We start from the raw sequence: 21,554 nt of genomic DNA, 5'->3' as shown, positions 1-21,554 counted from the left end.
AAATTCATAACATGATTACTAACCGGTGGTCACTAACAGGAAGAAGATTATTAACTTCTAAATTCTATTTCTGATTTGGTTTTGTATATATCTGCTCCTGTGTAGAATCAAAGCCCTTTTGGAATATTTTAACATCAGCAACATTCTTAGAAAATTTACCAAAATAAAAGGCATTATGATATATAAAAAAAAATACAGCAAAGGCTGTTGCACTATAGTTAATTACTTGATAAAGAAAAGGGATTTTGGATGTTGAAACTAAGTAATTGTGATTGGTTGGATATTATGTTTAAATTGAAATTTATAAGTACAATCTTCTTTGAACAGGAAACAATCAATTTACATTCGACTGATTTTCTATTTTTTTATTCTATTTTTCAGCTCACACAAGAAAGAAAAAAAAGGCTATTTTAGCAAATGATGATATATCTATGAAGAGAATCGCCATTGGCAATGGTTGTTATGGAAACAGTATTGTTTTGTTGGAAATGGAATAAATTGCTCACATTACCATAGAAACAATAACAAAAGGTGCTGATATTTTGCTGCAAAGATGTAGTAGGTACTCTATAGTGATGATAGTATTAAAGATGGCCAAAGACATTGATGTATTCATGGTCAGAAAAATGTTTGAATTGATTTGAATTAACCAGGTTCTGAAACGTTGGTGTTAGAAAGAAATATTTCATTAAAGTAGGTCATAAACAGTTAAAACGCATATTACGGATTCAAGGAATTCCTGAACGTAGCACCATTTCTATAGTTGGGGATCATTTTATGCATTAGTGATGTAATATAAGCATAATAAAATTCTTGTTAAATTTGATTGCATTGTAAAATCTAAAGTTCATAATTCTGTTTCTTAATAAATATGAAATAGTTGAACTAATTTTAGAAAATGAATTAAGTGCTATTTTTGTGCATAAAAATTGGCAAAAATGTCTTCACATTTATAAATTGGTACACATATGTTTTTTAGAATTATTGTCCCATATTTAGATATTGCTTAACAATTGGTACCTAAGAAATATTTTCTTGCTTGTATTTCTATATAGTAAAATACTAAACCTTGATTAAAAAAGACCCATTTCAAAACCTTTTGATTATTGTTAAATACCACTTATGTGTTTCTTGAAAAGCCTTTAGACCAGTATTGTACATCTAATTTTGCATTTCCTTAATGAAAAGTTTCAAATTATGTCTATATATAGGCCATGTAAACATTCTTTTTATGTTTTTCATCAAAGATATATGTGTTGTTTTTATATTTTGTATAAATGTATTGTTTTAATGTATTTATTAATATTCTTTATTCTTTGTCAAAATAAGATTTTGACATTGTTTTAGATCAGCTATGAAGTTTATAGATAATTTTGATATGTACTTAAAACTCATGAAATTGTAAAAGAGTATTTTATGCTATTTGTCCAGGTTAGAGAGAAAATTTCAAAGGAGGAGGGATATCTTTTTAAAAAACAACAGAATTTTTCCCCTCTTGAATCATATATGATGTAATTCGTGACTTGATATCAAAGAAATAAATTCAAATATTATTTAAAAGCTTTTTTGTGATAATTTAGATGTCTTTACAATAAGCTTTTATTTGATTTTGCAATAGTAATTTTAGGAGAAGGGGACACTTATCAGGTCTGCAAATGTTACCACTATCCAGTATTGCTTCCTCTTTTTTGTTAAAATTAAATAACCAAATGACAGTTGATCATTAAAAAAAAGATATGTTGGAACATTGTTTGACTTGCTTTTTCATAATGTCCAATCAAAAACACAAATGCCTGTCCAAAAAAAAAAGAAATTTGTTGAGCTTATTTCTTAATGGTTTCACATGTAACAAATATTGTACCTACATAAACTTCATGCATGTCTATTTTATTTCTCACAATTTAATGGCAGGAAATGTAAATAAATCATTATTTATCATATACATGTATTTATATCTTCATATACATTTAAGATCTTCATGTTCTGAGTTATTCCTGTATTTATATTTTTTTGGTATTCCTGGTGACCAACTCATTAAGCTGAATGGAACGTTCATTTTAAAAACTCAGATTGTTGCTTGCAATGTTGATCTTGGTTTCATTCATTACTGTTTTGTGAAACATCAAAGTGAATTACTAAAATTAAAACAAAAATGGAACATTTTATCCCTATATGCCACTAGTATATGAATATAGGTATAGCATAGCAAAGTAGATATTTCAAAATCAAACTTTCATTTTATGGATCCAAATATCATTTAAATGGATATCATTGTACCACACCACTAACTCCTCCACAAAATGCAATGTTTATATTTCTGAGGATAGTAGCAGTTATGAAGATAACATAGTCAAAATGCTTGGCTTATTTTGGTTCTTTTTGCTTTAAACACTTATTTTGATTGTTTTCGACATATTGATCTATTGAAATATATTAATAATACTAAGGAGTTACTTATCTTTAAAAAACAAAACAAAAGTTTTCAGTGTAAGCAGTTACAAATATTTCCTTTGGAAAAAACCTTAACTGTTTGTCTTGAAAGTAAAATTGATTTCTACAATTCCATGAAAAATTAACAATTGCCACATTGTTATACCAGAAATGATAAATATCACCAAAATTGAAGAAATCCAAACATAATTCAGGAAAATAGCAATTCACACACTTGGTCATTAACTTTCTAAATTTATCCACACATTCTTGTCTACCGTCAAAGTTATACCTTATTATATGTTTTTAATGCTCTGAAAAAGAGCTTTCATAAACAAAATATTTGTCTAGTCAAACTTAGATTTATAAAAATATCATGTATATGGGTAGTTCCAATAATTAGTATACATAAACAACAAAAATATTTATAAGAAAAAAAAATGTTACTCTCTTATAAGTCTATGATAATCAAAATAGCAAGTTTTCATGGTATCCTGTGTTTATGGTTTGTAAAACTTCAATATAAATGAAATAAGCACATTTCCACTTCTTTCTTACCAAGTTCTGTATGTATAAATACAAATGTATTGTCCAATTTCGACATCCATGTTTTATTTATAACATGTGAATATTAAAGGAGATCAATTGTGATTTTATATCCTAGGCAATTGTATGTGTAAGTTATTTGATAAATACTATTTTAAAACAGGCAAGCCGCATATAAAAAATTAGTGAGGATATTTCTTCTTCAAAATTTTATTCACAGAAAATATGAATTATTATTAATTTTATTCTCCTGTATAGAATAAGAGCAGTCTTTTCTTTATTAATCCTTACAGCAGCTTCTATACCTCTATAAAGTACAGGGAACCCTCATTGATAACACAATTTTAAACCATATTGAATGTTTTCTGAATTTGAGATTCAAATGTATTTAAAGAGACGCACATTTTAAATTCAATGACTAATATATCACCATGCCTTTATGCAAGTCTTCCAAAATATTTTATAAAACCGTTCAGCTTATATAAGACAATAATGAATTAGTTTTGTTAATAGCTTATTTTGCTTCTATTTCTATGCAGTAACTTCATATGTGAACAGCTCTCTATTTTTTGTTCATATTAATTTTGTACTTATTATAAATGTTTTATTGTAATAAAATAAAATAAACTTTATAAAAGCTGTTTGGATGTATTTTGTTTGTAACATGTCGGTAATTGTTATTCTGAAAGTTGTGGTACACTTGAAATCAAACACAAAAATTATAAGCCACCAGGGATATAGAGGTACTTACATTATGAAACCACGCCTATGTCATCTGTTCATGTAGTAACTTTAATCTTCTGGGTAAAAAGTAAATTCAAAAAGGAAAATTCCTAATCAAATGGCAAAATCAAAAGCTCAAACGCATCAAACAAATGGATAACAATTGTCATATTCCTGACTTGGTACAGGTATTTTCTTATGTAGAAAATGGTGGATTGAACCTGGTTTGATAGCTAGCAAGACATCTCACTTGTATGACAGTCGTTGTTCTTCTAAGTAATCGTTCTTCTGAAAGTTGTACACTTGAAATCAAACTAAAAAAACTGTAAGCCACCAGGGATAAAGGGATAGTACATTATGACACATATGTCATCTGTACATGTAGTAACTTTAATCTTCAGGGTGAAACTCGACCAAACTTGGCAGACATATTTAGTGATGAACCTTAAAATTACTTGGTTTCATTCTGATCAGAGTTGAAAACTTTGCTGTCTGAGGTAATTATCTAATCTGACATGCCTATTTTGTTTTCTTATCTCCAGCCTATTGACCACATTTTTAACCGGATTTTTGTGACAAAAATGTCGGTTATTGATTTGGGGATGTACGTCGGGCAGTCGGGCGGGCGGCAATCAAATGTTGTCCGTGCATTAACTCATGAACTGTTCAGCCAAAGCTTTTAAAATTTTAATATGTTGTTACTGACAACTAAATGAAGGTCAAGTTCAATAATGGCGATTTTGACTTTTACCGTTCAGGAGTTATGGTTCTTGAAAGATTGAAAAATGGAGTTTTCAGTCGTGTCCGTGCATTTACGCATGAACTGTTCTACCAAAGCTTCCCAAATTCCAATATGTTGTAACTGATGACAAAATAGAGGTCAAGTTAAATAATGACGATTTTGACTTTTACCGTTCAGGAGTTATGGTTCTTGAAAGATTGAAAAATGGTGTTTCCAGTCGTGTCCGTGCATTTTCTCATGAACCATTCAACCAAAGCTTTTGAAATTTTTATATGTTGTTACTGATGACAAAATAGAGGTCAAGTTCAATAATGACGATTTTGACTTTTACCGTTCAGGCGTTATGGTTCTTGAAAGATTGTAAAATGGCGTTTCCATTCACGTTGTTGCATTTACTCATGAACCATTCAATCTAAGCTTTTCAAATTTTAATATGTTGATACTGATGACAAAATGAAGGTCAAATTTGATATTGACGATTTTTACTTTCACCATTCATCAGTAATGGTTCTTGTGATATTGCCAAGACACAAATAAATATTAATAAATCCGGTTTGCTGTCGTTGTGACAGCCTCTTGTCTTTTTAAAACTTGACATACTTGGAGACCTTGCACACATATTCTACCTTTAGACCAGTGCTGTTTAGGAGACCCTTTACATCTTTTCCTCTTGGTGTGTTGATATTGAGATCCTATACAGCGATTCCTCTGCATTTGATAGACAAACCATGTACAAATATTTTACAAAACTTACTAAGACAAAAATCAACTGACAACATGACAAAAACAACACTAACTACGATGAAAAGACGAACAACAGTACACAAAACACAAATGAGAAAACTAAAGACTGAGCAACACGAACGCAATCTCAGGAACTCGGGTACTCTGGAAGTGTAAACAAATCCTCCTCCACTTGTGGCACCAGTCGTGTTGCTATAATGTAAGTACAAACCTGGTGATAAGTCTAATTCGGGAGATCATAATCTAGAAAATAGGAAAATTTCATATCTGTTGTCATTTTAGAAACATGTATTCCATAATTGTCAATTATATCGTGATGTCCGTAAAATGTTCAACTTCACTGATTGTAACTCTTGGCTTCCTTGTAAGCAGCAACCCTTCCATCAAGGAAATCATGATAGGTATTGCAAGCTCTGGGGAGAGATTTGTCCTCCATATAAAGGCACTGCTAGAATGTTGCTTCTATATAAAAAAAAAATGGAAACTTGACGATTTAAAGCTGGTATCATCTCTTTTGTCGTAGAGTTTTGTTCTCACCCGACCTTCATTGTCAGTTTCTTGTTGTAATTCAACATTTAAATTTGACTTTCTGTATATGTTGTATCCTTTATTTGAAGTTCAATGGGATAGATGAATTCAACATATTCACCAAACTTTGAATTATGAAGTGAGGACAACACATAGAGGAACGTGAAATTAATGATTATGCTACTTTCTTTTCGATCTACACAAGAAGCTCCTGTATGAAGTCAGACTCGTATGAACAAATCAGCAAGAAGAGGAGTATACTGATATGGTCTTCGATGGCCATTCTTTTTATGAAACGAAACAGGACTAAATCCCACAGTTTGCCTTTAGTTGGGGATGCGGAATATGTGTGTAAATATCGAATGTTTTGAGATAATTGTGAGAAGAAATATTTCCACCATTTGCTACATAAAAAAATGCCTGTACCAAGTCAGGAATATGACAGTTGTTATCGATTCGTTTGATGTGTTTGAGCGTTTGATTTTGCCATGTTTAGGGACTTTCCGTTTTCAATTTTCTGTGGAGGTATTTTTGTTTTTTATTTTCTATACAGATCTTTTGATTTTTTTTAGTATCCACATCTGATTCACATTACGCCATCCTTAGAGTAGGTAGTTTCACGAAAAGTTTCCAACGAATTAACTAGAGATGTTTTTTTTAACTTTGTTCTGTTCAAGTCACGGTCTTATTTGGTTAGAAAGACATGCTGCTTTATCAAATATTTATCTAACGGACAGGAGCATGTAAATAAACCTGTGCAAGGAAAGCCAAATCGGTAGCAATCACAGTCACCAGCTGGTCACACAGTTCCCATACAGCTGAATTTCTTGCGTCTGCATTTCAAAAGTTCCTAACACGAAGATGCGCCGATGGTAGGCAATGAAGTCCTTTTTGGTTTCCAACTATCATTGTCTTATTTTTTCACGCAACACTCATGTTCAGGACTTGGTACCTGTATTTGGCAAAACTTTGAGGAATTATTGGTCCTCAATGCTCTTCAACTTAACTTTTGTTTGGCCTTTCACGTTTTATATTCGAGCGTCTTTTGTAGACGAAACGCGCGTCTAACGCAAATATAAAATTTCAATCCTGGTATCTATGATGAGAGTTTATTTACAACCACTGGGTCGATGCCACTGCTGGCGGAGTTTTTATTCCCCGATGGTATCACCAGCCCATAGGTCGGCACTTCTGTATTGACATGAATTATCATGATATGATCACAATTATAAATAAACTTTTTTCAAAACTTTAAATTTTTGAAATACTAAGGCGTTTCTACCTCAGGAATAGATTACCCTAGCTGTTTTGGTCAAAACCGTTCTTAATGCTCTTCGTACTTCATTTGGCCTTTAACATTTTTATTCGAACGTCGACACTGATGAGTCTTTTGTAGAAGAAAAGGGCGTCTGGTGCAAATATAAAATTTGAATCATGGTATCTATGATGAGTTTATTTGAATGCATATATCCGTTTGAGCCTAAACATGTCCACCTAGCTGATGATATGCTGCTCTTTTGGTGTGTTCCAGCAGAGCACCTCTGGTAGACTGAATGGCATCATAAGGCCGCTGATTCCTGGCAAACATATCAAATCGATTCTCGTTAACAGCAAATGTCAGTGTTGTTCATGATGCAAACAAATGCTTCTATGATGTCAATGTCAGTGTCTTCAATAGATTTTGGTATCATACTCAAACGGGCAAAAACGTTTGTAAATACATCTGGAAATACTACCTATGTCTGCCAAGCTAACTTATTTCTTTTGCCAAGAGATGCCGAGCCATAATCACTGTCATTGAATGCCTGGAAAGAAACGGCAAGAGCAGATACACGAGGACCTAACACATTTTATATATGACATGTACAGAAAGCCATCGAAAGTCTTAACCCCTTCGAAAACCTATCCACAATTTGTCCACACTTAGTCTTTTGAATGTTGTTATTCCTGCGCTGCTACATCCGTGGCAGTACTACTAAATATTTAATATTAATTCTTTATAACCATTTACAGGAGCATGCTTAACATAGACAAACATTAATTTTGTGTATGTGCTTCTTCGTGATTACAAGAGGACAGTGGGAAACTATATAAATTCTGTTTTGTTGGCATCTTCACTGAGAAAAGTACACAAATCCTTTCCATTCAACAACTTTCCGTCTGGCACCAGTATCTCCCTTTCCTTTTGTTCCAACCTTTAAACTATCTGTAAGTAAACATCAAATATAATGTCTATACTCTTAAATACTGATCCATGAAAGATTTTAGGTAAGGCAAGATGACATTATTTAAATTGCATAACCTGTTAATCATTAAATGTGTTTGCCCCATGTGATGGCCTGGATTTAACAATTGCTGCCCCATCTACAATAAGACGTCAGAATGTATATCGGTTGATGCCATTGCAAGTCGTAGAATGACCCAATTATATCCATTAGCTGCGATTCAATAGTTTAATTCCACGGTAACGTACAGTGGAATTACCATTTGCAAATTCCATTGCCACCCGTGAGTAGTGTTCGTGAAGGGAAGCCATATATCGAAGATGGATATGGTACCGTCGAACATAATACACTCGATCGAGACCAAAATATTATGGTATCATGCTTGATATGGACTGTTTGTAAAGTACGAAATCTGACTCACGAAATGAGCGTAATACCGACAGCACAAGAAATTCTAAATTCAAAATTGATCGCCAGAAATTAAACTGTGGTCGAGATAACTCTCTTTCCTTGAATCAAATCACCAAACGTCACAGATTCATCAGCTTTATTTTCTGCGTTGATGCTTTCCTTAATAGACATTAACAATTCAAACAGAGTTATCTGATGCGCGTGCAGCCTTAGTCCTGTGTACATTTGAACATACAATAAATGAATATTGTCCTATGTACATTTGAACATACAAGAAATGAGTCTTGTTCTGTGTACTTTTGAACATACAAGAAATGAATATTGTCCTGTGTTCATTAGAACATACAAGAAATGAGTCTTATCCTGTGTACATTTGAAAAGACAAAAAATGAATATGCCATTCCAATTGTTACAATGTCGGATTAGGTTAGCCCACTTGTCCCTTCACTACCACGCAAAATGTCACCGAAAATTATAAAGCAAGCAATTTCAATGTGCAACTAACCTAACATGACAATCCTACTATCTCCTCCGTACAAATATGTTTATTCCCACTGTATTTCATTTGCCGAAACAAAAAGTGGATGATCTGCAGTTATTAGTGGTGTATGTCAAGGATTAAGAATGTTTACTACCTCTTTCATCTTATCCATTAAATGCTTGTTCATTGCAACTGAAAGGGGTTGTTCTTCAAACAGTGGCATCACAAGTTAAACTTAATTGCACCGACAGAAGGGCCTCAATTTTCAGAGAAAAGGAATGATGACCAAGATCAAATCATCGTTAGGAGAACTACGTTTAGCCCTTTTGGTCCTCAATAATCTTCTCAATATGTTATTCAACTTTGTACTTGTTTTGGCTTTCGAACTTTTTTGATCTGAGCGTCACTGGTTAGTCTTGTGTAGACGAAACGCGCGTCTGGAGTATTAAATTATAAACCTGGTACATTTTGATAGATATTGTTTGTGTGTTTCTCTGTCCTATACATTCTGTCATTTATTTGTATTGTAGTCCTGTCATGTAATGTTGTCATGTAATGTTGTCATTTTAATGTTATATTTAACATTGCCATAAAGCGGGAGGTTTTGCTACCCATAAAACCAGGTTCAACACACCATTTTTTTCCTAAAATATTCAGTAGTAAGTCAGAAAAATTGCCATTGTTATATTATAATTCGTTTCTGTGTGTGCTACATTTTAGTGTTGTGTTTCTGTTGTGTCGTAGTTCTCCTCTTATCATTTATCAATCGATTTATGAATTTCGAACAGCGGTATACTCATGACTGTTGCCTATATTCTCAAGATAATAATGATCTGGTAATTTGAGTTTGGTATTAGGGGTAATTGGGATGCATGTTTAGTCTTTATGTAGGCAAATCTAATATCGGCGTAGCGTAGATGGAAGAGAAGATTCTTACTTGAACGTAGTCTAATTCCACGTTCAATTCCATCGTTGTCATCTGATGGGTGTTAAGAAATAGAAATTTCCGTTCCATGAAAAGGTGATTTGCCTAGTACAATAACACAATGACATTCCGTCATTGTGATATTGTACTATGGTAAATTTTGTATTCTTGTCTTTATCATTATATGCTTGGTCTATATGCCATTTTGAGCTTCTTTGTTACATAACTGTTTGTTTTAATATGGGGATTGAGATTATAACACAATGTTGACTGCTGTACCTATTTTTGTAATTTTTACCTGTTATGTTTGTTTGTTTTGTTCCACATCGATGTCAATATAATGGAATTTGATGCGTCTGTCATACAATTGATAGATTAAGCTTTAAAACCAGGTTTAATCCACCATTTTCTACATGAGAAAATGCCTGTACAAAGTCAGGAATATGACAGTTTTTATCCATTCGTTTAATGTGTTTAAGCTTTTGATTTTGCCATTTGAGTTAGGACTTCCTTTTTTAATTTTCCTCGGAGTTCAGTATTTTTGTGATTTTACATTTTGCAGTTATTGTGTTGTTGTCAATAATATTGTCAAAATCACCTGAAGTGAAAAGTCCCTTTTTTTAAACAGGTGGACATACTAAACCTTCGGACAAAAAGCGTTCAACCACAGCTACAATTAAGTTGATATTTGAATGTCTAATACCCAGTGATATGGCATGCATAACCCATTCTGAAAGAAGATATCGGTCAATTGACGATTCCTGATCCTTGCAAAATTTAAAAGATCGATATAGATATATAATTAAAAAAGGAGTTTCATGGTATACTACATGCTTGTTGCTGTTGTTCTTATATTTTCTGTGTGTGTTTTTGCATGTTAGTTGTACATTAGGAGCTGAGCAATGGCTAGGTCAGACTTGCATTCAGTGATATCATGGTCATGTTCAATCATAGACGCTAGTTCAAACAGTGATGGGGGACGCTTCGGTTGAAAATGAACCAGAATATTTTATCTTATATTCCTTAATTTGTGTCCGAATAATTTCTGTTGTATTCCGATATGTATGGTGTCATCGAAAGTACATACCAATGCTATTTCTAGACAAATATCTTTTTTAAAACCAAAACCAGTGCATGCTTGAAGATCTAGTATCCGTTTGCAAGTAACATTTCTTTGAGTCGTGTTCTGTGTATTGGACATGAACCCTCACTTAACTGTTGAACTCTTCCCATTTATACATAAGTTGCGAGATCTGCAAAGCTATATAAATTACTGCGTTGCTATTATTGTAGCCTAGCATTTAGAACAGTTTTGCACTTTGTTTTGAGACGACAGCTACATTGCTTTACTTTAATTTATATTCTCTTATTCGACACATGTGCCTATGCAGGTCAGTTTACAAATGATATAACATACAACTTTGACATAAACTTTGCCTAGATATCGCCTTCACTTTTTGTCGATTTCAAAGGTTCCCACTAAACATGGGATTTGCAAGGAAGGAACGATGTATCATTTTGTGAACTTTGCTCACAGCATACCTGTAATTGCAACTGCTTCAATCACATAAAGAAAATATGAAGAATATGACAATGAGCATGTAAAAACATAATCTATATGAATTATAGGTTAATGTTGACAAATATAGTTTTTGTGATTTGTTTCTTAATTAATGTTTTGACTAAATTTGTATTACTTCGTGACATTTTTTGAATAGAAGATCAAAAGATAACGTTACGTTAATGTAACGATTTCCTGTAATTACAAAGTAAATCTCTTGTAAATAAAGTTAATAGACTTGATGTAATGATACAAATATCGATCTAATGTTGAGTGGGTTATGTTGTGATGCAGATCGATGCAGATTTTCTCAGGTAAACACAGGTCTCCGGTGATTTGAGGTACAACCTGAGAATTATCTCAGGTACAGCAGAGAACATTTCAAATCTACCATAAGAATACAATGTCAGAAGTAAAACAAGGAGGACTCCAGGTAAGTCATTTTTCTTTCAATTATCCAGACTTATCAGACGAGAATACGGATATCTAGAAAGGTTCCTCTTTCTGTCTTGAACACGACATGCATTTTCTAGAACAATCAGTTAACATGAGAACCCTTAAACCAGAGTGTTTGACGAGCATGTAACATCAATTTTCAATCAACATTGTTTTTCTATTTTCAAGGGCTAAGAATTTCTGTCACATGGGATCTTGATGTCCTTTTTCTTAAAGTCATTCAATTTATATATGTTATCTACATCTAAATTTTCAACATTTATATACAATAAAGTACATACCACAAGATTATTCACAAAACAATGGTCATTTTCATAATTACATATCATCAAAACAATAATTAAATATTGAATATAATGACACCTTCAATCTTTTATGTATTTGACTTGGAGAATACGATCAGTAATTTCGTGGACATCTTTGACTCGCAGCTTGAATGTCTCGACATAGTTGTTTAACTGGTGGTCGAAGTTTCAGGAAAAATATCAGTCTATAAGTTTTTTTCTACATTTGCTGATTACAAAAATAACGGCGTTGATAAGATATCGTTTAATAAAAAAATTATTTTCTAGTTAACTAATTCACAATAGGAACGTGTGAGATATAATTGATATGAGATATGTGATTATTGGTATAAAATATGAGATTTTCTATAACGGAAATAACCGTTACCACAGAAACCAAAATACAATATGAAGCCCTATGAAGATCAATGTCATAAATCGATTTAGAAATTACTTGTAATCTGTTTGAATAATAAGGAGTAGATGTGTTGACTCGTTACATGTATATGTTACAGGCATTTTCTAAATTTAGGCATTTTGTAAAATGACTGAATTTTCAGGCAATTTAGAAAATGCCTAACCTTGACAGGCATTATGCAAAATGACTGAAAATACCTAGTCATTTTGATGCAAAATTCCACAAATTGCATTGCCTGTTGAGTTTCAGGCAATTTGTAGAAGGAGGATATCATTGAGATGTATATGACAAAAGTTGACAAAAACACAGATCGGAAGTTTTTTTTATGCCTTATGATATGTTCTTTTTAGTGAAACTACGTTAAGTACGTACTCACGGCTCTGTATTTCAGATACCAACAGTGAAGGTTTTTTTTTTTTTTTTTTTTTTTTTTTTTTATCTCATTGTTTGTATTGTATTATGAAAAAATTATTGATGTTGTAATGTTTATGCCCTTTGGGGCCCATAATTGGAAAATAAAATATCTTATCTTATCTTATCTTATCTTGTTATTTACTATTGCTTGCTTGAAAAAGGACTGTTTAGATTTTTCTATTAATTTAGTACATTTGTTGCGCCAATAACGGAATTTTTCCCAATCCCTCTTGCTTTGATAAAAGTCTCTTTTCTTGTGAGCGTCTTTTATCTCATCTGTAAGCCAATCTAGTTGGCGTATATGTTTTACTCTTTTTACTTTGACAGGAGCTTGCCTGTTAATAACTGACAGAAATAGTTTATACCACATGTCAGTGGTAGATTGAATATCACTTATTTGTTCAATTTGAGCAAAATTTGTCTTATTTAAATCCTCCAAAAACTTGTTTTCATTAAAGTTTTTGAAACATCGATACCTAATTTGTTTATGCTGTAAGCTTAGAACATCTTTTTGGTTTATTTTTCTCGTAATACATCATGACTTGATAGTGATCACTAAGGGCTATTTTTGGGACATTTGTTTCAACTATATTTTCAGGGTGGTTAGTATAAACATGATCAATGATAGTACTTGATGTTGATGTGATACGGGTAGGAGTATCAATTAATTGTACAAAAGATCGTGTTAGTAAAAGATTTTCTCATTGATTGTTCAAGCACCCCCTGTAAAATCGATATTGATATCGCCCATTATTATTTCTAGTTCTAATTCATTTGCCTTCTCGATGTGAGATGTGTGTGCTTATTGCGAAACCTTATGTTGCCTAACGTTGTAGTATTTTATCAGTAAAGGTAATGAAAGACCTAAAAGTGTGATGATCCAGACTTCTCCAAATGTGGTCTGAGTGGAAAATCAAATTTTACGCCAAACAATATAATTGCAAAAACTCAGAACAAATATTGTGTAGTTCTGTCGTGCAAACATTTTGAGAAATTAGAAAAAAATGTCAAGTTATGTGCTTGTATGAATAGTAATAATTCAGTAAAATGTATTCATGATTTTAAGATCTTCTTTTTTAATTCAGTAATTATCACAAATAAAACAGATCTGGTGTTCAAAGCTTTCAATTGTTTTTCTTAAGATTTTATTCTATAAAATAATTTCAGACATTTTGTAAGAGACCACCTGGTATTGTTTTTAAAGGTTTGTGTGTTTTACGTGTTTGTTGTTTGATGCTGAGACTACTATACCATATGTGTATGTGTTACAGTAGTAGACTACTATACCATATGTGTTTGTTGTTTGATGCTGAGACTACTATACCATATGTGTATGTGTTACAGTAGTATGAGTATATCAAGATTTGGTATTTAGAAACTATAGATTGTCATTATAATTAATTTCGGGTTTGACTCAATGATATGCCTTATTGGTATGATACTTACGGTTCTGAAATATTAAATAGGGGGTTAAAAACACCTAACACTAAATGTAACGACCAACAAGCTTAATCCCGCTACCGTCTGCACTAAACTGACACTTTTCAGTGTTGATTTAGCATGCGCCTGATGCGGCTAAATGAAGTTTTTTCAAGCCAGTTTCAATATGATATGTTCATTACAACCTGAACAATCTCTGAAAAACAGTAGTTTTTATAACAACCAGAAGACTTCAAACTTATCAATAAAAACAAGTCAACCTCTTTTGTCGTTAATTCTTGGAATAGAATATCTAACATCTAGGTTCCTGGTTAATTTTTTTTTCAATACAAAATATTTTATTGTTCAAATATTCAATATACATTTAAACAAAGGGATTGGACAAAGGGCAGTGCTTATACAAATCCGTTCCTATACAAGATGGATTGAATAACATGATAGTATATAATTTGTTCTCGTAGAGTACATAGATTTGGTTTTGTCTGCATTGAAGGTTACACCCCATTCTCCTGCCCACTGATCTAATGATTCTAGATCTTGCCCCAGGGAGTCAGCTGCTGATTTCTCATCATCTACAACACAATATGGACAAGTATCATCTGCAAACGGTTTTCTTTTGTTTGTAACTACATCTACTATATCATTCACAAACAATAAAAACAGAAAAGGGCCCAAGATGGACCTTTGAGGGACTCCTGCGATCAAATGCCTTTGACACATCCCAAAAAAATGAATCTGACATCTTTCCCTTTGTCAAGAATTTTTACAATCTCGTCATTTAATAAAAGTAACTGATTTATAGTAGAGTCCTTGTTACGGAACCCTGACTGTTGATCAGTTAATACTGCATGATCATGTATAAAGTTATGTAAATACTTAAAAATAAGTTTCTCCAATATTTTGCTAAACAATTACATATGTAATTACAGAGATCGGCCTGTAGTTTGAAGCACTGTCCTGATCTCCGGCTGCGACGAGCGAAGCACACGGAAGACCTTTATTGTTACCAGAATTTATTTTGAAAATAACAGTTACTCAAAAAATAAATTACTGAATGTAATGTACAGGCAGCGTTATGTTTACAAAAAGTTCTGACGGAAAACTTGAGCTATAGCGCCTTCAATGCATTAGGCATGCTGCTATCGACAAGGGTGCTAATGATTGCTGGTGTAGTTTCATACGAAACTGCCACTGCTGCTATGAATGTACCCAGATTCAACACGAAATGAGTTATAATAGTCTGTAAAGGGTCTCGGCTATAGTGGCAATTTTCCATGATACCCGATCAAAATTTTATGCCATTTTACAATAATACTTCTAAATAACAATCTAATTCAGAACATTCTTGTGAATTTTCCTGCTTTGTAATTTAAAATTACTTCAAAAGTAGATTATAAAATTAAAAAAAATATCGCACTGACGATATGAGATATAAAAATAAAATTATATATGATTTATATTATATTTCTGATTTACCGAAAAATGTAGGCAACACAGCTAAACATTTCGTTTGAGTATTCAGAGATTGATAACAGAGCAAAAGAGGGACGAAAGATACGCCAGAGGGATAGCCAAACTCATAGCCTGATTGAAAATAAACTGACAACGCTAAAGATCAGTGGCGGATTCAGAAATTTTCATAAGTGGGGGCCCACTGACTGACCTAAGAGGGGGCCCGCTCCAGTCACGCTTCAATGATTCCCTATATAAGCAAGCAATTTTTTTCCCAAAAATGGGGGGGGGGCGGCCCCCCTGCCCCCCCCCCCTAAATCCGCCTCTGAAGATAAAAATAAAAAGACAAACAGACAAATAATAGTACAGAAGAAACAACAGAGAAAACTAAGACTAAGCAAAACGAACCGCACCATCAAAGTTAGTTTGAAGTTGTAAGCATAGTATGGATACTAGTAAGAAAGTATGTAGTGAGGCTGTGTCGCAATCACTCAATTTCAGTCAAACCGAAAGAGAGACTATTAAATTTTCGTCACCTCCATGTCAAAGTTTGTACTCTCAGTCGGTACCACGTTAGATATACTGTTCCCAGCACTTACGAAGAATTGAGTGTTTTGATGTTTACCCCTTCTAATTTTTGTCTGTAGGAAGATTTTTTTTTTTTAAATTTACTGAAGACGAGGTCGGGAAGGGGGAAAGGTGTTAGCCTATTAGTTTTAATTCATAATATTAGTATGGTAGATTCTGAGTTATATGCTTTCATACTATTCTAAATTTGACATCATAATTCAGTATCAGCTAAAGTATCAGGGGCGGATCCAGCCATTTTAAAAGGGGGGGTCCTAACCCAGGACAAAGAGGGGGGGGTTCCAATTACATGTCCCCATTCAAATGCATTGATCGTCCAAAAAAAGGAAATGTCCTAACACCCGGAACCCCCCCTCTGGATCCGCGCCTGAGTGTCACCGTGATGGAACTGATGCAGAACAAATCGTCAACGCAGCATACCGACTACGTAATTGATTTCCGGAAATGAACCGTATGATTCCGGATTTGACTTTGTATGGAATAATTTTCCCGCGGAAATATTTAGTTTCAAGAATGATTAGAATCGTTAGGCTTCAAACGACAAATTTTATGATGGACCAAATTCTGAAAAGGGAATATTGTATCAATTACTTATCTTACACGTTGGCAATCACATATATTCAAAGACTCAGATGATAGTGGTATTTCAACAGGTTGGGAACTACCAGGGGCGTAGCTATAGAACGAAACAATGTGGAAGCAACTACCGCCGAGCGGAGCGATGCGAAAAAAATTTGGGACCCTATTATGCAGAATTTTTTTTTTCGGTTTTCGGTCATAGAACGGTTAAAAGAGGAGCTATATGTAGATAAAAATTTATGAATGTAAAACTATTAATAAATCTTCTGAATATAGTAATACATAAACAACACATATTTGTGATACAGAATTTACTCAAAATTGTCCAAAATCTGCCGTCTTCGGGTCTGGGCAGAAACAAACTTCTCTATTACTTTGTCAACATTCACACTGAAATCCCGATGAATATGCAGTAATGCTATGTAACTTTCGTTGTTCATTATTGATCGTACATTTGTTTTCAATTACATACGTAGTACCGTGACTGATAGATCTCAGGGCCATCATGGCATGGTAGCACTCGCGAGATGTTATAAACCAGCGTACGTGTTCGGCATCAAGCGACCTCCCAATTGAATTCTTCAAAATTACATGCTAGGTCAGTTTCGTATGTTTCAATATTGAGATTTGTTCGTTTGTGATATTTCCTACAACACGATGAAGCAGATACAGCACAAAGAAGCGATTTTCTGATAACTTGACGTGACTCCACTCTCCAGTTGCCTTATCATATGGTCTATGAACGCAACAAATAATGAGACTTTTCAATACTGTTTTGGCGTGGTTGCAGGGTGGTTGGCTCCGGTAGTCTGTCAACCACATCGCCTCGGCATATTTTCAACAATATCGAAGGGATCTGATAATTCTAATGCCGATTGGTACATCTCATTCCAAACTGATGAACTGTACACTGTAAAATGTGCGCCAAAACTACATATCTTAGACTGAGTATTACAAATTCAAAAGTAAAAATCTTGTAAAAGATACAAGTAACCTTCCGATTTTGTCATAATCTCCAAAAATTTTTTTATTTTGAAACCAAATGTCGTTATTTAATGATATTTCATCAATTAAAAAAAGTGACAACATAGGTGTTTCCTTTAACATTCAAATTGACAATCTATAAATTTTTATTTTACCATTTCTTTTTTTTGCATGCCGAATCAATGTGCACGCAACTTCGGAGCTACGATCTTTTTCTGAATGAACAGCTTCATCAACACTTGTAACTAGGTTGTCAAACTAATATCCGGGATAGACGGAAAAGACACCAACAGTCTCCGATCCGATTGACCAAATCATCTCTCTCTCTTCTGATTTTTTTTTTTTTTTTTGTGAAAACGACGTGGATGCACATGCTGTCGTGCCTCCGGGTAGCTACGCCCCTGACAGCCGCTCCCCCAAATCTGAGACTTATAGTAGTCTCAGCCCAAATGTCGAAATGAGGGATATCCTATATATATATATATATATATATATATATCCCTGAAATACCGGACTGCCCCTCAGATAAGAGAGTAGTTATAGGAGTACCTTCAACACGATACAGTTTTGATCCCGTATTTACAGTTTGATGAAAATTTCCATATAGGCTATTTTTAGCTCACCTGGCCCAAAGGGCCAAGTGAGCTTATCTCATCACTTGGCGTCCGGCGTCGTCGTCCGTCGTTAACTTTTACAAAAATCTTCTCTGAAACTACTGGGCCAAATTAAACCAAACTTGGCCACAATCATTATTGGGGTATCTAGTTTTAAAATTGTGTCCGGTGACCCGGTCAACCAACCAAGATGGCCGCCATGGCTAAAAATAGAACATAGGGGTAAAATGCAGTTTTTGGCTTATAACTCAGAAACCAAAGCATTTAAAGCAAATCTGACATGGGGGTTAAATTGTTTGTCAGGTCAAGATCTATCTGCCCTGAAAATTTCAGATGAATCGGTCAACCCATTGTTGGGTTGCTGCCCCTGAATTGTTAATTTTAAGGATATTTTGCTGTTTTTGGTTATTATCTTGAATAATATTATAGATAGAGATAAACTGTAAACAGCAATAATGTTTAGCAAAATAAGATCTACAAATAAGTCTATACTACCGAAATGGTCAGTTGACCCCTTTAGGAGTTATTGCCCTTTATAGTCAATTTTTAACCATTTTTTGTAAATCTGAGTAATCCTTTACAAAAATCTTCTCCTCTGAAACTACTTGGCCAAATTAAACCAAACTTGGCCACAACCATCATTGGGGTATCTAGTTTGAAAATTGTGTCCAGTGACCCGGTCAACCAACCAAGATGGCCGCCATGGCTAAAAATAGATAATAGGGGTAAAATGCAGATTTTGGCTTATAACTCAAAAACCAAAGCATTAAGAGCAAATCTGACATGGAGTTAAATTGTTTATCAGGTCAAGATCTATCTGCCTTGAAAATTTCAGATGAATCGGAACAACCCGTTGTAGGGTTGCTGCCCCTGAATTGGTAATTTTAAGGAAATTTTGCTGTTTTTGGTTATTATCTTGAATAATATTATAGATAGAGATAAACAGTGAACAGCAATTATGTTCAGCAAAGTAAGATTTACAAATAAGTCAACACGACCGATATGGTCAGTTGACCCCTTTAGGAGTTATTGCCCTTTATAGTAAATTTTTTACATTTTTCATAAATTTTTGTAGATTTTTAGAAAATCTTTTCCACTGTAATTACTGGGCCAAGTTCATTATAGATAGAGATAATTGTAGCAACAAGAATGTTCGGTAAAGTAAGATCTATAAACACATCACCATCATCAAAACACAATTTTGTTATGAATTTATCTGTGTCCATTGTTTAATATGCACATAGACCAAGATGAGCGACACAGGCTCTTGAGAGCCTCTAGTTTGCTTGATTAAATTAAATATGTAAAAAAAATTATACCTTCATGTGCTACTTTTTGAGTTAAATGAGGTCAAAATTTTGTATATTTGCTTAAAATTCGGATTTGTGGCTGTATTTTTTCTTTCGAAAGAAAGACATAACTTTTTTGTTTTAAAAGTAAACACAAATTACATTTTGTTAAATAATTTGCAATTTCTGTATTTTATAAGTATTTATGCTTTTTTTATTCAGAAATAACTCATATTTATCATATTGTCATGAATTGAGAAAAACACGTCATTTTTTGCTGTATATTTATCAAAATTGAAAAAAATGCACTGTTTACAGTTTTATAAAATTTGGTCCACCTAATCTCCCTGCAAAATGAAACAAAATGTTGTTTTAAAAAATAGGGGTCCATGCACTCGTTTTCAAATTAAATCAGTTTAAATGATAAAAATCAGTCGAAAAATGCATCTTTTCCCAATATGTCACAGTTTGACGTTGCGAAAATAACATTTTACGTTAGCAACATCATTACCTCCCCTGTAACTGTATCGTATGCCCTTAATGGTAATTTTTGGTGCATGACGACAAAATGTCATTTTAAAAAATAGGGGTCAATGCACTCGTTTTCAAATTAAATCAGTTTAAATGATAAAAATCAGTCGAAAAATGCATCTTTTCCCAATATGTCACAGTTTGACGTTGCGAAAATAACATTTTACGTTAGCAACATCATTACCTCCCCTGTAACTGTATCGTTTGCCCTTAATGGTAATTTTTGGTGCATGACGATAAAATGTACTTTTTCTTTTAGATGATAAAAAATCAACTGATTTGTTTGATGCATCATGTTAATTTTTTTCATAATACATGTAATATGACATAAACAATAATTATTTGAGACATCTGACAAATCAAAATAAGAAATTCTCTTCTTTTAATGATGATGATTGGGTAGAAAACATTGTAGCAATGGTTCTACATACAATTAGAGATTGAAGTTCTTATCAAAATATTTCTGGATAAAAAGAAAATAAGAAAGGTTCCCAACTTCAAGGTACAATCAGTGTTCATTAATTCATTAATTGTAATACTACCTTTTAAGCAAGGATGAATTACTTCCCTTGTAGAACTTTAATGTGTAACTTTATGGTGTAACACCACTAATTCGGGCCCGGCCAGAAAGCACATACCAGAAAGTAGTACATATTTAACACAAAATAGTTCCTACGCATGGACATAACTTTCAAAATATTTAGAGTATTTTATTAATTTTGGTATCAAATGAAAGCTGCATGACTGGTGATCATTGTAGAACAATTTTTGACTGATAATTTGAATAATAAAAAAATGGCATGAAATTTGAAAAGGAGGGTACATTTTGCCTTTTTGTCAGAGTGGAAGTACCTGTTTTGGTACATCCGAAGTTCCGGAAACCAGTTCTTTCTTATATGCAATGTAAGGTATGTTGATTTTTTCAGTACAGGTGCTTTGACATGCAATGATTGTCACTTTATTTGAACTTTGATAAAAGAGCTGTGACCACTCGAAATTGAGGAATTTAACATAGAAAGCAATGGGGCCATTAATTAGTGGTGTACTTCCTTTTAAAGGAGAATGAGTTACTTCCCTTGTAGAACTTTAAAGTGTAACTATTTTATAAAGAAGCATGAGCTACTTCCCATGTAAAACTTTAAAGTGTAACTATTTTATAAAGAAGCATGAGCTACTGCCCATGTAGAAG

At 33.2% G+C, this 21,554-nt stretch overlaps 2 protein-coding genes across 9 annotated transcripts in view; both read left to right on the top strand.

Moving 5' to 3' along the window:
• The window catches only part of LOC139525574 (septin-7-like), a 55,795-nt gene extending 52,178 nt beyond the window's left edge, over positions 1-3,617 (top strand). For 4 of the 8 annotated variants that reach the window (XM_071321055.1, XM_071321048.1, XM_071321045.1 and 1 more), the window contains exon 13: positions 382-3,617. In XM_071321055.1, the coding sequence (XP_071177156.1) occupies positions 382-421 (40 nt within the window). In that variant the 3' untranslated portion in view covers positions 422-3,617. The remainder of the gene's footprint in view (positions 1-381) is intronic. The other 4 variants (XM_071321052.1, XM_071321044.1, XM_071321041.1 and 1 more) reach the window with 1 other exon arrangement.
• A 7,918-nt stretch (positions 3,618-11,535) lies between these two features.
• Positions 11,536-21,554, top strand: part of LOC139525572 (uncharacterized) — a 53,042-nt gene continuing 43,023 nt past the window's right edge. The window contains exon 1 of the mRNA XM_071321035.1: positions 11,536-11,749. The gene's annotated coding sequence lies outside the window, so the exon portion shown is untranslated. The remainder of the gene's footprint in view (positions 11,750-21,554) is intronic.

Source organism: Mytilus edulis, chromosome 5 (assembly GCF_963676685.1).
Source record: "Mytilus edulis chromosome 5, xbMytEdul2.2, whole genome shotgun sequence".
In the NCBI taxonomy this organism is placed as follows: domain Eukaryota; kingdom Metazoa; phylum Mollusca; class Bivalvia; order Mytilida; family Mytilidae; genus Mytilus; species Mytilus edulis.
This window is presented reverse-complemented; position numbering and strand designations above follow the sequence as displayed.